We start from the raw sequence: 14064 nt of genomic DNA, 5'->3' as shown, positions 1-14064 counted from the left end.
ACGTTGAGAGGATGTGCCAGCTCTGTGCCACCTGCGCGGCGATCTAGGGACCACGTACCAGAATTAGAGGATAGGTGATGCAGTACAACGTTGGAGCTCCTTTCGAAAGGATCGCCATTGATGTCGGTGGACAATTCCCCGAATCCGATGCCGTTAACCGTTACCTATTGCTGGCCATAGACTACTTCACAAAATGGCTGGAGGTCTACTCCATCCCGAACCAGGGGTATCGATACTGGCTGACGTCTTAGTCAAGAACATCATCTGCGATTCCGTGTCCTGAGAGAACTGCACAGCGACCAAGGCAGAAACTTTGAATCGAGGCTGATGAAAGTGGTTCTGCAGCTCTTAGGAATGCGGATAACCCGTACGACACCTCTCCACTCTCCGTCAGATGGTATGGGGGGGGGGCGTTTCCTGAAAACCGTTGAGGAGCAACTCAGAAAGGTGATTTCGGCTCACCAGAGGGACTGGGACGAGAGTGTCCCAATCCTCTTGATTGCCTATCGAGCGTCCACCCACGAGGCGACGTACATGACACCTACCATCATGGCCTTCGGAAGGGAGCTGCACCTGCTATGTGATCTAATGTTCGGGTCGGCACCGGACCAGCAGCAGCGAGTGACGGTCTATATGTGGGAGTTGGTGGATCGGCTCAGTGACATACACAATTATGCCCGACATCATCTGAGGGTAGGCAGCGACCGGATGACAGCCCGCTACGACATGCAGGCGAACACTGCGGGTTTCCAGGAATTACACCGAGTGTGGCTGTACCGTCCTGTGCGGACAAAAGTGAAGTCACCGAAACTGCAATATATAATCATCACCAGCATCAACGACGTCGTCTGCCACATCTTTCGACCTCCCCGAGGTTAGATGGTGATTGTTCACCTGGATCGCCTGGATCAGTTCGGGATGAGCAGTCTTAGGAAGGGGGCAATATAATGGTTATAGCGTCCACCATGCCAACTTGCTTTGGGATGGTGACGTCACCGTATCGCCACACTCGCTCTCTCTCTGACAACACCAAACACGAACAAGGCTTAGGTGCTAGACGGGCCCCCTCTTGATTCCACCCGTGGTGGCGCGGCATAGGACTGTGGAAATTACGGGGCTGTTAACCTGGAGTTTTCCATCTCGCGAGGTTCCTGGATGTATCCAGCATCCGGACTGTTCTGGAATGACTGGCGCAATACATACAGGAGAGACTTACCTAAGTTGGAGTTGGTGTACTTCGGTCGTGAGCTCAGTCAGTGAGTGACTGCTGTGAAGTGCGTGAACTGCCGTGACAGTCGGACTAGCGTGCTACAGCGTGGACTGATGGCGAAGGAGAGACTGCTCGGCTGTGTGACGTGGGAACTTGTGTGTGAATGTAAAACTGTGTGGTGTGAGGCCGCTTTTGAAATACAGTACTCTGCCCTATGGTGCAAACGTTACGTCACACAGATTAATCGCAGAAGCACTTGGACCCCAGGGCAGTTCACTATCAACTCACAGTACAATGTTTGCGGCTGCACACGCGCGCGCAAATATTCTCACAAGCTTGGTTCATACTCACACCGTAGTCTTCTAGCGATGTGCCACATCGCTACTCTGCTGCGTTCACCTTCGCTGCTCAACTATTATCAGCTAATCGTATCCGCCGCCAGTTCGCTCACAAGTCACTGACAGGGCAGAACCATATCGCTCTCAGACTGAGCTCCATCTGAACTGGCTCGCGTTCGTCTGCTGCCTTTATATAAGGAGACCAAACATTCTAGAATGGTCCTTGAGCTGGATAGATCCAGAAACCTCGCGTTGTAAATTACTGCAGATTAATCTTCTCATAATTTCCACTTGGCCGCCGTGACGCTACAAGCGAATGTAGAGGAGCAGGCCTTGCATCAGAGTTATCCATGAGTGGTGCAGTTGATGAGGTAGCGGGCAAGCCATATGGGTGACGTCACAAGCACAACCACAGTCGCATATTTAGAATTTTGGACGCTATAAGCTATAGTCAATATTATACACCTGTCCCACCTACTTTGAGCATTTCCCTAAATATTAACTTCTAATCAACCACATCAAACGCTTCTCTATGTCGGTAAAGTCTATGTACGTTTTTCTGTCTACTTTACATTTTCTTACCAATCATTTTGTACCTAAATGGTTATTTTAAGGTCACACTCCTAGATTATTTCGTCAATACTGTTAAACAAAATGAAGGTATCGTAAATTGTTAGTCAGTATCAGGGTGCTCCCTGCATAGCGAATTGTATTTAATCGGCTTCCGCTCGAACCCATTGGTACTACTGACATCAACTCACGTCGTAATTATATATATGCGTTCGTTTTATTTGCGTTTACGCCATTTTCGGACCACGGTACTTGTGTTCTATCTGTGTTTCTGTCGTCGTATGCCCTTTTTGGCGTACTCGATTGTGTTCTTAGCGGCCTCTTGAGCTCGCCTGTTGGCCCAGTACTCCTTCATTTTCTCGCTGAATTCTTTCCTGCACTCCTGTGACCGATTCCCAGCTCCTTTGTGGCTAGCTGATGTAAAGGATGTTAGGAAATATTTACTTATGACCATTAAATTGTGTGCATTTCTGTCAGTTATGGCGGCTTGATTAATATTAAGCTCTGCAATATTTTTGTCCAATTGCTTGGTCCAGGGGAATCCAGTAGCTTTGCCTTTGTTAGCAACCTTGAAGATCTTATGAGATAATCTATTAGGACCCATTCTGTGTAGGTGTCCATAGAAAGTCAGATGTTTTATTCTAATGGCATGTATGAAGGTTTTCTTGATGCTGGTTATGCGTTTATTATCAAAGTCAAATTTTATGAACATTCATCTAGTACCTCGGACCAATTTTAAAGATGCATTCACACTAAGAGATGCAAGAATGATGATGATGATGCTTGTTGTTTGAAGGTGTCTAACACCTAGGTCATCTTGGTCATCGGCCCTGAGATGACAGATTAGAAGCGAATATTGTCATTGGCAATGTTAATGACGGACGGTCAGAAGTAAAATGGCTACTGTGGTTGTCAAATCAGATTAATATTCTTCTCTTCTCCACACAGTTGTCCACCTCGCGGAAGACAACAACAAACATGGAAATATCGTATGGCAGGGGATGATCCAGAAACGCAGTCGTCAGCCTCAATAATAACAAAAATAATTCAAATATTATTATTATACCGGGAAACCACAATTAAATTAAATTGACGGTGTTCAGTGCAGAACCGCACAGGCTGTAATGATCGTAGGAGTCTGAAGTTTCGAAGATATGCTAACTAAGTAATGAGCTCAGAAGGCATGTCACAAAAATTATTAGTTCCAAGTCTTGCCAGAAGGCGGAAATATGGCACTGTAAGCAGTCAGAACATGCAGTATCCCGTAACATTGAAATAAGTTCCATAGTGACGCATTTTTATTCCTTTACGCTGCGAAAATCCTTCACCAGCGACCGCATCGTCTCTAGGCTCGGTCTTCAAATCACCCGATTTATTTTTCTTTTTCTTGCGAGTTGCTTTACGTCGCACCGGCCCAGATAGGTCTTACGGCGAGGATGGTACATAACAGGACTAGTAGTGTGAAGGAAGCGACCGTGGCCTTAATTAATTTAAATGGGAAACCACGGAGATATATATTCAGGTCTGCCGACGGTGGGGTTCGAACCTACTATCTTCCGAATACTGGACACTGGCTGCGCTTAAGCGACTGCAGCTATCGAGCTCGGTGCGAATTGAATCCATGTGACTTCTAGTAGTGAGGATAATTCAAGAACCGTGTCTATCAGGGACATATCCGTTCGCCGCCTGATCTACAGGCTGGCATACGACGGCATATCACTCTTATTTCACCCAATTTTTTGCGGGCAACTGTCGACCAGGCCGTGTTATGGATGCAGCACGTTGCTGAGATGAAAAGCCGTACTGAACACTTTTGTAACCAAAAATTCTAACAAACGTGCCAGAACCACAGTTATAATGTGTTTGGATCATTCCTGCCTCGCTTCTGCGGCCCTATAGCTTCTTACAGCGCCATGTATCACCTGGGGGCAAGGCAAAGACTAATATTTTTGTGCCATAATTCGCGAGCGCACTGTTATGTTGGAATATCTATGAAATTTCACACTCCTACGATCAGTACAGCCCGTGCTGAGCCGCGTTGAACATCGTCAGTTTAATTGCGGGTACCTGGTACTTACACTTGCCGAAATTATGTCGTGTATGAAATTTTCATTACTCTCTTTCGTAGACCTTGACGTACTTGATGTCTGGCCACACACCTAACACTTGGCATCAACCAACTCTTCGTGATATTTGTCTCACACATGGAATATTAGAGTCTAAATGTCTTCTGTGTTCACAGGTGACCTTGAGAAAATCTTGTTGGCATTTTCGGTGCCCGCAAACTGGAGAAAGCTCTTCAACGCCAGTATGACGCCAGGCAATGTGGGCTGTATTGACGGCATACGGGCAATTAGTACTCTCTGGGTTATCATCACGCACATGATATTGTTCCTTGTCACGGATCCGTTGGTCAACAAAGGAGTGTTGATAAATGTGAGTAAAAACCTGTATCTACTGTAAATCCGAGGAATCGTGTCTGGTTTTGTTAATGGGGAGTAGTTACGAGGAATGAACACTCCTGAAACTCTCCTTGAAATTTGTATTTTTAAAAATCATGTTATCATCATCAATTTTTGCAATGATCGAAACAGGAATTGCCACACAATGAAAGGCTCTCGACTTGATACTTCATCAAATTTCACATCTTGGTTACATACTTATTTCCACAGAGAAAGCTTCCCTGAATACAAAAATAAATAAAACCTCTATATATAAAATAACATGTCCTGACTGACGACTGACTGACTGACTGACTGACTGACTGATTCATCATAGCCGAGCCAAAGACTACTGGACATGAAGAAATAAAATTTTGGTGATATACACTCATGTTCATAAAAACAGAACACTTTGATAGACTAGAGATGGGAAGTTGATATTCACAGGACATGTTCACTAGTATGTTCTGCAGAAACGATTAGAATTTCTGTGACCTAAGTTCAACATGTGTCCTGTTGCCTAGTAGGCACTGGGTCCTCCATGGGCACTGATAACTTGTTCCATGCGTGATGGCATCGACGCGTATAAGCGCGAATGGCGTTCTTTGGTACAGCCACCCTTGCTGCATTCACCTGGTTCCTCAGTTCATCCTTTGTGGTTGGCATTGGGTCACAGCGCCGCACCCGTCATTTCACCATATTCCACACATTTTCGACTGGCTACAAGTCCGGTGATTGGACGGACCAGGGCAACAGTCTGACATCCTGTGACGAAAAGAAGGCACGTGTTTGCATTGTCCTGCCGAAGTATGGCGTCTGGGGTGTCGTGCAGAAAGGGTATGGCTACGGGTCGCAGGATGCCATTCAGGTAGGTCAAACTGTCACAATGCCCCGCACACGCACCAACTGTGATTGGTGGTTGTACCCAATAGCACCCCACACCACAAGGCCTTGAGTTGGCGCTGTATGTCTTGTACGAATGCAGTCAATGCGATGCCTCTCCCCCTGTCTGCGGCGGGAAAAAATGTGGTCATCATTTTCAAACAAACAGAACATAGAGTCGCCCGGAAACACTATCTGCTCCCATTTCTGACCCTAGTGACGTCTTTCCATACACCATTGCAGTATAGCATATTTTAGCATATTAGTCAAAGGTAGGTGAAGAAGTGGACGACGCGCCAGTAACCCAGACCGTAATAAACGGCGACGGACTGTCACGTCTGATAGTGTACGATGTGTTACACTGTACCTCTGTTGCGCCAGAACCGAGGAGGACGCAGATCCCTCGTGCAACGCCATTCGGATGAGGTGTGGATCTTCTCGGGTGGTGGTCTGGTTGGTGCGACCAGACCCATCCCGTAGTGTTCTACGCCCTTCTGTGAACCATTCTGTATACACCCGCTGCACTGCCTACCCCCGTCATCACACACGAGCATCAATTTCCCGGATAGATGCAGCATGTTCTCTCATGCGAATAATGCGCCCTCTTTCAAACTCACTCATTTGAGGGTACGGCATCTTGCATCGTGCATGTGTGCTCAAGTTACACTGATCCATTACCTTCGGTTTATAGCGACAACGAGAGATGAAGGCACAATTTACCAGTCGGTGGTGGTGCGCCGAGATATCGATGTGGACCCGGAACCTGTAGGCCGACATGGTTCAAATACTAATCATATCTTCAGAACTTACTAATGCGCATGTCCTATGAATACGACCTCCCTATCTCTAGTCTTTCATTGTGAACACCTTTTTATGAGGATACATATCTCCAAGTCTGAAGTTGTTACAGACATCAAAATTCGTGTTTGGAGTCTCTTTTAAAAATAAACTCGTGTTTTTTTAGTTTTTGAAAATGCATTTTAGGGGGTGAATTTTTAAATGAGTATATCTACGGAAGACCTCTAAAACGCAACATGTTACAGACGTGAAAATTAGTATTTTAAATCTGTTTAAAAAGAACATATTTCTGTTTCCGGAAAAAGACTTAAGTGGATGGGGCTGAAAAAGACTCAAAAAGGGTTTGAATTCTTTATATTAGGATACTGATATCTCAAAAACTGAAGATTTTACAGATATTAATGTTTGTATTTGGAATCTTATTTAAAAATAAAGAATCACGTATTCTTTAATTTTCGGAAAATAACCTTTTTGGCGTGAGGAGAAAGAATTGAAAAATTAGTTGAATTCTTTGTATGAGGATACATATATCTCAAAAACTAAAGATGTTGCAGACGTGAAAACTGTTATGTGGAGTCTTCCTTAAAAATAAAAATACACGTAGTTTTTTTTTTTCGGAAGATCTACTTAAGCGGGAGAAGGGGAGCGTGTAAAGGAGTGAAAAATGGGGATGAATTGTTCTTATGAGGATACTTATATTTCAAAAACTGAAGATGTTACAGACGTGAATACTGGTATTGGGATATCCTCTTTTTTAAGAAAGAAACACGCATATTTTTGTTTTCGGAAAATCAGCCTAAGCAGGGAGGGGTGAATAAGTTGAAAAGGGTTGTGCATTACTTCTATAGGGATACTTATATCTCAAAACCTGATATTACAGACGTAGTAATTGGTCTTTTTAATTTCCTTTTAAAAGGAATCACTCATTTTTTGTCTACGGAAAATCCACTTATATGGGAAAAGAGGTTGAATTCTTATTATCATATCGATAATTATATCTCAAACTGCAGATGTTACACACGTGGAAATTGGTATTTGGAACTTCCTAAAAAAGAAAAATGTATTTTTAATTCGACTTGAGATTGGGCTGTTTCTCACATGGACAGTTCTATGTCGCATGTTCCAGAGTTAGCTCTGCCAATAGCCTGGTCATCTTAGCCGCAAAAGGGAATACCATGCGAGGTTTGCAAAGATGTACTGGGGTAAGGGAACCTCCATATTTCGGTGAGTTTTTATGCCTTAGTAATTTTCAGAAAATGAGTGGAGTAGCGAGGAATGATTACTTTTATTAAATTTCGAAATCACCGCGAGCAAAGCCGCGTGTAACAGCGTAGTATATGTTAGACTAGCTAAAATAATTTGATTTTCAGAAAAGTACCATCAAGGCGTGCATATTAGCTTCGTTGTGTAAATTATGTAAGAATTTAGTGCATAAAATGGAAATGGATAAATTTTGTACGATGTGTATGTGTAAATTTAAATACGTCAGTCTAAATTCAGACTCTCAGTGAATAATTTTTCTACTTTTTCTCCGGCATTGCCCTCCGTTTCAGATAGTTCTGTCCTCCTTTTGTCTGTAAGCATCCGATCACCCTACTTGTTGATAATGTCACTGACAAATTAATTTAACATCACAATACTAGTTTATTATCTACATGGATACGCTGACTATCATAACCATTTATAATACGAATATAATAATAACAATAATATTAATTCACAATTTTTAGTAAACATCTTGTTAAATTATGTTCATAGATAAGTGAACATTTGTAACGTTGTTTCCAGTTGTGTGATACTCCCTTATGCATCAGTTGAGTTTTCCTTTCGTAAAGTATGAGTGCACATGAATATCTTAATTTATTAATATTTTACAAATGATAACATTATTTCTACTGAAGTTTTTGTAAAATGTCAGGATCCTTATTGTCTTATACGATACGTGTGCTGATGTTCTAAACCTGACTTCATTTTTACAAGGACGTCTATTAGATTTAATATAATTTTAAGTTGTATTTTTTTTTCATTTAGGCAAATTAATGTTGTTTGCGTTACCAATCCATATTCTGCCTTCTTGCAGCTGTCATGCCGCACTATTCTGTGCTGACCTTTTCATTTCTACGTAACTACGACCAGTATTGGCTGGCCCTGCGGTGTAGGGGGCAACGCGTCCTAGTGTCACCTGGCGGCCCAGGGCTCGATTCCCGGCCGGGTCAGGGTTTTTTATTTGTAATGATTAATATCCCTGACCTGGGCACTGGGTTTTCGTGACGTCCTTAATCTTCCTTTCCTCACACACAACATTCCACACTACCCCCATTCCAAATACACGCAGGGTCATACTATATGGTGCCAGTAGGGGCAAAAGATCCACATGGCTCGACGCCCCGAACAAATAGCATTAAAAAAAATCACCAGTATCGGAGATTGGGAATTAAACGTGCTGGGGAAAAATGTACAGACGGCAACAGTATCCGGGTGTGTAGGACACAGCGTATGGGGGTGTACATACTGTATATCAGAACTGAAATAAAGCTCTCCGAATGAATTTCAACGGAGAGGTAAAGGTTTATAGTTTAGCAACTTAAGTGCGGTAATAATAGTTTTGTGAGATTTTTATTCAATACTATACAATAAAACTTTCAGCAAAGGAACAATATTACACATTCGTTACGATTAAATAGGAGTACAGCGTGATCATACATTTACAATCGTTTATTATTTGACTACACACTAATAAACTAACGGACACTAAAGAGACTGCCAGGCTGACGAATGCGCGCGGCAAGCGGGTGAATCATGCCTCAGCGCCCATAACGTTGGCAAGAAAAAAAAAAAACGTATGTACGTATACCGCTGTTACCCTTCCTCACAGCAGATGCAGTCCGGCTCGATGGCTAAATGGTTAGCGTGCTGGCCTTTGATCACAGGAATCCCGGGTTCGATTCCCGGTAGGGTCGGGAATTTTAATCATCATTTCATCCTCATCACGAAGTGCAAGTCGCCTACGGGAGTCAAATCGGAAGACCTGCACCTGGCGAGCCGAACAATTCCTCGGACACTCCCGGCACTAAAAGCCATACAACATTTCATTTCATTTCACAGCACATGCAAAGTCTCCACGACTTACTGTGACGCTATTCAAATTGGTTATCCGGGGCGAACGATATTTTGTGCGTATTTCCGCTAATAATTGTGTTAATAATTAAAGAAAATAAAGGAGAAAATTAGATGATTAGACAAACGGGCTTGTACAAATCGCCTTTTTTAAAAATAATTCCTAGTTTCAGCTGGCTAAATTGGAATAAAAATGTAATGTTTTCTCCACACAGTGGGGTGGGGGGGGGGCGCACTGCCCCCCATCGGCCCCCATAATCGCCGCTACTAACTACTGTATTCTACGCCTTCTCTAATCGGTCATATCCATGCCTTGGTCTGCCTCTACCGTTTTTACAACAATCCAGATTCACGTAATTATGTTCGTATCTGTCTGAAGCAGAATGAACAAATAAGTGCTGTATCTATCATTAAATAATTGATAACTTATTAACTCTGGATAGGACCTGAAAAAGTAATTTTTTAGGAGAGGGAAACTACATATTTTAGTCTTTTATGCAAGACCGACTCCAATCCTCAGACCGTAATATAAAGAAAATATGGCGGCCGAAGTAGCCGGATTGCTGGGATTGGCTAACGCGAAAATATAACGTACAGCGGTGGTACTTTAACATGATAAATGAAACATCATGGAGAAAATAACTTTTTCACGTATGAAAACGTTTCGCTAACCAGGACGCACCACATATAATCGACTAGAATCATATATATTATACTAGAAAAGCTATAGTCTACTATTTGCTTTACGTCGCACCGATACAGATAGGTCTTACGGCGACGTTGGGATAGGAAATGCCTAGGAAGTGCAAGGAAGCGGCCGTGGCCTTAATTAAGCTACAGCCCCGGCATTTGCCTCGTGTGAAAATGGGAAACCACGGAAAACCATTTTTCAGGGCTGCCGACAGTGGGGCTCGAATCCACTATCTCCCGATTACTGGATACTGGCCGCACTTAAGCGACTGCACCTATCGAGCTCGGTATACTAGGAAAGAGATCAACAAGCTGATTACTTAGAAATTTCATTTAGTCAAATAACGTTTTCTCTTAGACTTCACTGGATAGATAATAATAATTTCGTGTGGCTATTTAAAGCCGAGTGCAGCCCTTGTAAGGCAGACCCTCCAATGAGGGTGGGCGGCATCTGCGATGTGTAGGTAACTGCGTGTTATTGTTGTGGAGTATAGTGTTATGTGTGGTGTGTGAGTTGCAGGGATGTTGGGGACAGCACAAACACCCAGCCCCCGGGTCATTGGAATTAACCAATGAAGGTTAAAATCCCCGACCCGGCCGGGAATCGAACCCGGAACCCTCTTAACCGAAGGCCAGTACGCTGAACATTCAGCCAACGAGTCGGACACTGGATAGATGAAAATACATGATAAAACTGTTGAAATGATATCTATAACATCACTTTGAAATTTAAAAAATAAATTAAGGTGCGAGATTCCTCAATTTTTTCACTCCCATGAGAATTATAAGACATAATTTGTTGCCTTAGTTTTGAAGTCCACATATTGCCATTTCTTGATGGATGCAGTATTTTTGGATCCGTCTCTTGGCACAGGCCAGAGCAAAGTGCAGCTTCCACCAAAGTACCAGTCTCATCCATAGCGGTGAAAATATGGAAGCTGCTGGGGTAGTGATTGGTGCTGAGTAATGACATTTGGGGCACAACTAGTGTCTGAGTGTTATGAAAGGTGTTGCTCATAGGATCAGTCATGCTGCAGTAGCACTTTCTGGTCCAGTGAGTGGCAAACTACCCCACTCCTCATCTTGCCTTGTACGCCTCATTTGGGCTCTGCAATTGGTTGTTGCAGTTTCCGAATAACTGCATAGCCTTTTTTGGTGCTATTTGAGGTTCCAACCAGCCTCTGGGCTGATGACCCAACAGTTTTGAAGTCGTGGACAATTTCTTATAGGTGGTGATTATTGTTTTAAGAGGAAGTACAACTAGGCAACCATCCTCTATATAACACTAATCAGAGAGAAAAATGGAAGGGGTCCGACACTTCGAAAAATGAAGGTATCGGCCAAAGGAAGACAAGGGCCACGAAGGGCGTGAAAATGAAAGACTCCCTAGCCCTCGCAAACCTAATAGCGTCGGGGTCGGAAAAGAACAAGAGTTGACCAAGGGAGGTCGGATAGGATAGATAAAAGTGAGGAGTCTGGCACAAGTAAGTGGAAACAATGCCAGGACTCAGCTAAGGGCCCCGTGGTCGCCAACCCACGCTCCAATGTTCAGAGCCCCTGGAGCCGCGTTTAGTCGCCTCTTACGACAGGCAGGGGATACCGTGGGTGTTATTCTACAGCCCCCACCCACAGGGGGCAATTTCTTATATTCAGCACCTATTAGAAGGGAAGTACGCCCGAAATAATAATGTTACTGGCCCTACGTTCACTAACTACTTTTTTTACGGTTTTCGGAGTTGCCGAAGTGCCGGAATTTAGTCCTGCAGTAGTTCATTTACGTGCCAGTAAATGTACCGACATGAGGCTGATATATTTGAGCCCCTTCAAATACCACGGGACTGAGCCAGGATCGAACTTGGCAACTTGGGGTTAGAAGGGCAGCGCATTACCGTCTGAGCCACTCAGCTCAAGTACACCCAAAATGATTATGTTAACCGAATGAATGGCAATGATAATGCTAACATAATTTTGACATATGGCATAGCAACACTTCACACAATGATGGTAACATTGGTAATGAAAAGTTAAGACACTAAAGATATAACAGGTTTTTACCCATTAAAGAAAATGTCTACAAAACCTCTAGGCCTACTGAATCTAAACAATGATATTTAACCGCATGGTCGAGCTTCAGTTCGGTGTAGTCTGCTTGATAACAGATAACCACAGCATGAATCGGAAGGTGTTGGTAGTGTAAAACCCTGAGTTACAAACCCAGATAATCCCTCCAAGTCACTAATTCTTCCGTGTAACAGTACACAGATTGCTCCATCTGTCACACTAATAAGTTTTGTTATACTCCAAGATCCAGCCAAACATTTCCGCAAGCAAATACCGATTATTGTAAAATACACTTGCATCTAAATCACACGACATTTTAAAGCCATAGACACTGACGGAATATCATACTGAACACGAGTAGGTTTACAGTTTGGAATTAGAGAAAAGTCTTCCCTAACCTCAGACTTATTCTCAAAATGATGTATTTATACTACAGTTTTGTCATCAACTTCAAAATAATCACGGTGTATATTCCTAATCAATTTCTCTCTTAATGTTTTATTCAGTAGAAAACTTAAGAGTAGTTGTATGAGAGGCATTGCCATAGTTTAACCTTAAACCGGGTTCACAACACGATCAAAACAGACACATTCTCACATTACTGCGTAAAATTACAAATCTTAAGTGTCTACTGACTCATAAATACACTCGCACACTTATATTCTACAAAGAAACTAACATTTATCTTCAGCTTTCATGAAATTACACCGACTATATACGATAGCAACAAACCAAAACAAACCAACATTTTCAACATATCCGGCTAATCGATTCGCCATTTTGGAACGATCGAGAGTAGCATTAAGGTCTGAGGATTCGAGTCGGTCTTGTTTTATGGGTGAGAATCGATTATGGACATCTTCCTACTCGATATTCTTTAAGCCATTGAGGTGGAAATTTGAATGTAATAATATGTATATTCCTTGAACGATGGGAAAGTTGTCTCATCGTCTATTTTGTGACAGCTATTGTAAAAGGAACTCCGAAATATGTGAGATTACAAAATTTATCAACTCCATAGTTCATTTTAAATATTGTATAAATCATATATTGACATTTTGAACACTACTTTGTAGTGAGTCAACAGTTACGAAGAGATTGAAATATTTGAGCCGCGTCTCAAAATTAACAAACCATTATTATTGGTAAGAAGTTTATCTACCATTTCATTGCGTCTTTGCATCTGACTCACCAACAATGCCAGTTTCGTATTGTAATGAGGACTTACAATTTCAATGAGGGAACGATGCGCAAATTAGTGATATGTAATGCGAAATGCTTGTGCGCGTTTGTGAGAAGCTGCTAATTTATACGCAGTTCCCTCTTATATTAACTTAATTTGCCACTTGTTTATGCTTCTTGTCGTTCGCATTACGTCCCCAATTGGTATCTGGTAAATTGAGATCACCCGCTACAATCACGTTCCTATCCATCTCGTTTCCCACATACCTGATTATCTTATCAAATAATTCTGAATCAGCGCCAGCGCGTCCCGTTCCTGGTCTGTACACTCCTAACACATCCAGTCCTCTGTTACCTTTAGAGATGAGCCTTACACCTAGAATTTCGTGTCTGTCATCTTAACTATTTCGTGGCTTACAGTATTCTTCCACCGGAGTGAATACTACTACTCCTACCATTCCTATCCTATCTCTACGATACGCACTCGTTCCGTGAGAAAATTCTTGCATCCCTTATATCATTTCTCAGCCATGATTCAACTCCTATTACAATCTGGTAAATATATATACCAGGTGGCTCACGGACGCCGTACTTTCTACTTATAAATGTCCCGCATGCATAAGTGATGTGTGGGGTGTCTACCAACTGATTTTAACAGGGGAACTACTGCCAGCGGGCAGGTTACGTCAGAATATGAAGAGATAAGAAACAGAGTCACACTCGCAGCATGTTACTCAGCGCTGGCGGTCGAATGCACCCCTTGCATTAGTAAACA

The 14064-nt window shown here is 42.7% G+C and overlaps 2 protein-coding genes across 2 annotated transcripts in view; both read left to right on the top strand.

Annotated features, from left to right (window-relative positions):
- The window catches only part of LOC136866642 (nose resistant to fluoxetine protein 6), a 695618-nt gene that overhangs the window by 543479 nt on the left and 138075 nt on the right, over positions 1-14064 (top strand). The window lies entirely within an intron of this gene.
- LOC136866984 (nose resistant to fluoxetine protein 6) overlaps positions 4377-14064 on the top strand; it is an 88228-nt gene continuing 78540 nt past the window's right edge. Inside the window, exon 1 of the mRNA XM_068226989.1 lies at positions 4377-4554. Within this exon, the coding sequence (XP_068083090.1) occupies positions 4553-4554 (2 nt within the window). The 5' untranslated portion in view covers positions 4377-4552. The remainder of the gene's footprint in view (positions 4555-14064) is intronic.

Source organism: Anabrus simplex, chromosome 3 (genome assembly GCF_040414725.1).
Source record: "Anabrus simplex isolate iqAnaSimp1 chromosome 3, ASM4041472v1, whole genome shotgun sequence".
NCBI lineage: Eukaryota > Metazoa > Arthropoda > Insecta > Orthoptera > Tettigoniidae > Anabrus > Anabrus simplex.
Note: the sequence above shows the minus strand (reverse complement) of the source record. Positions and strands in the feature narration are given on the sequence as shown.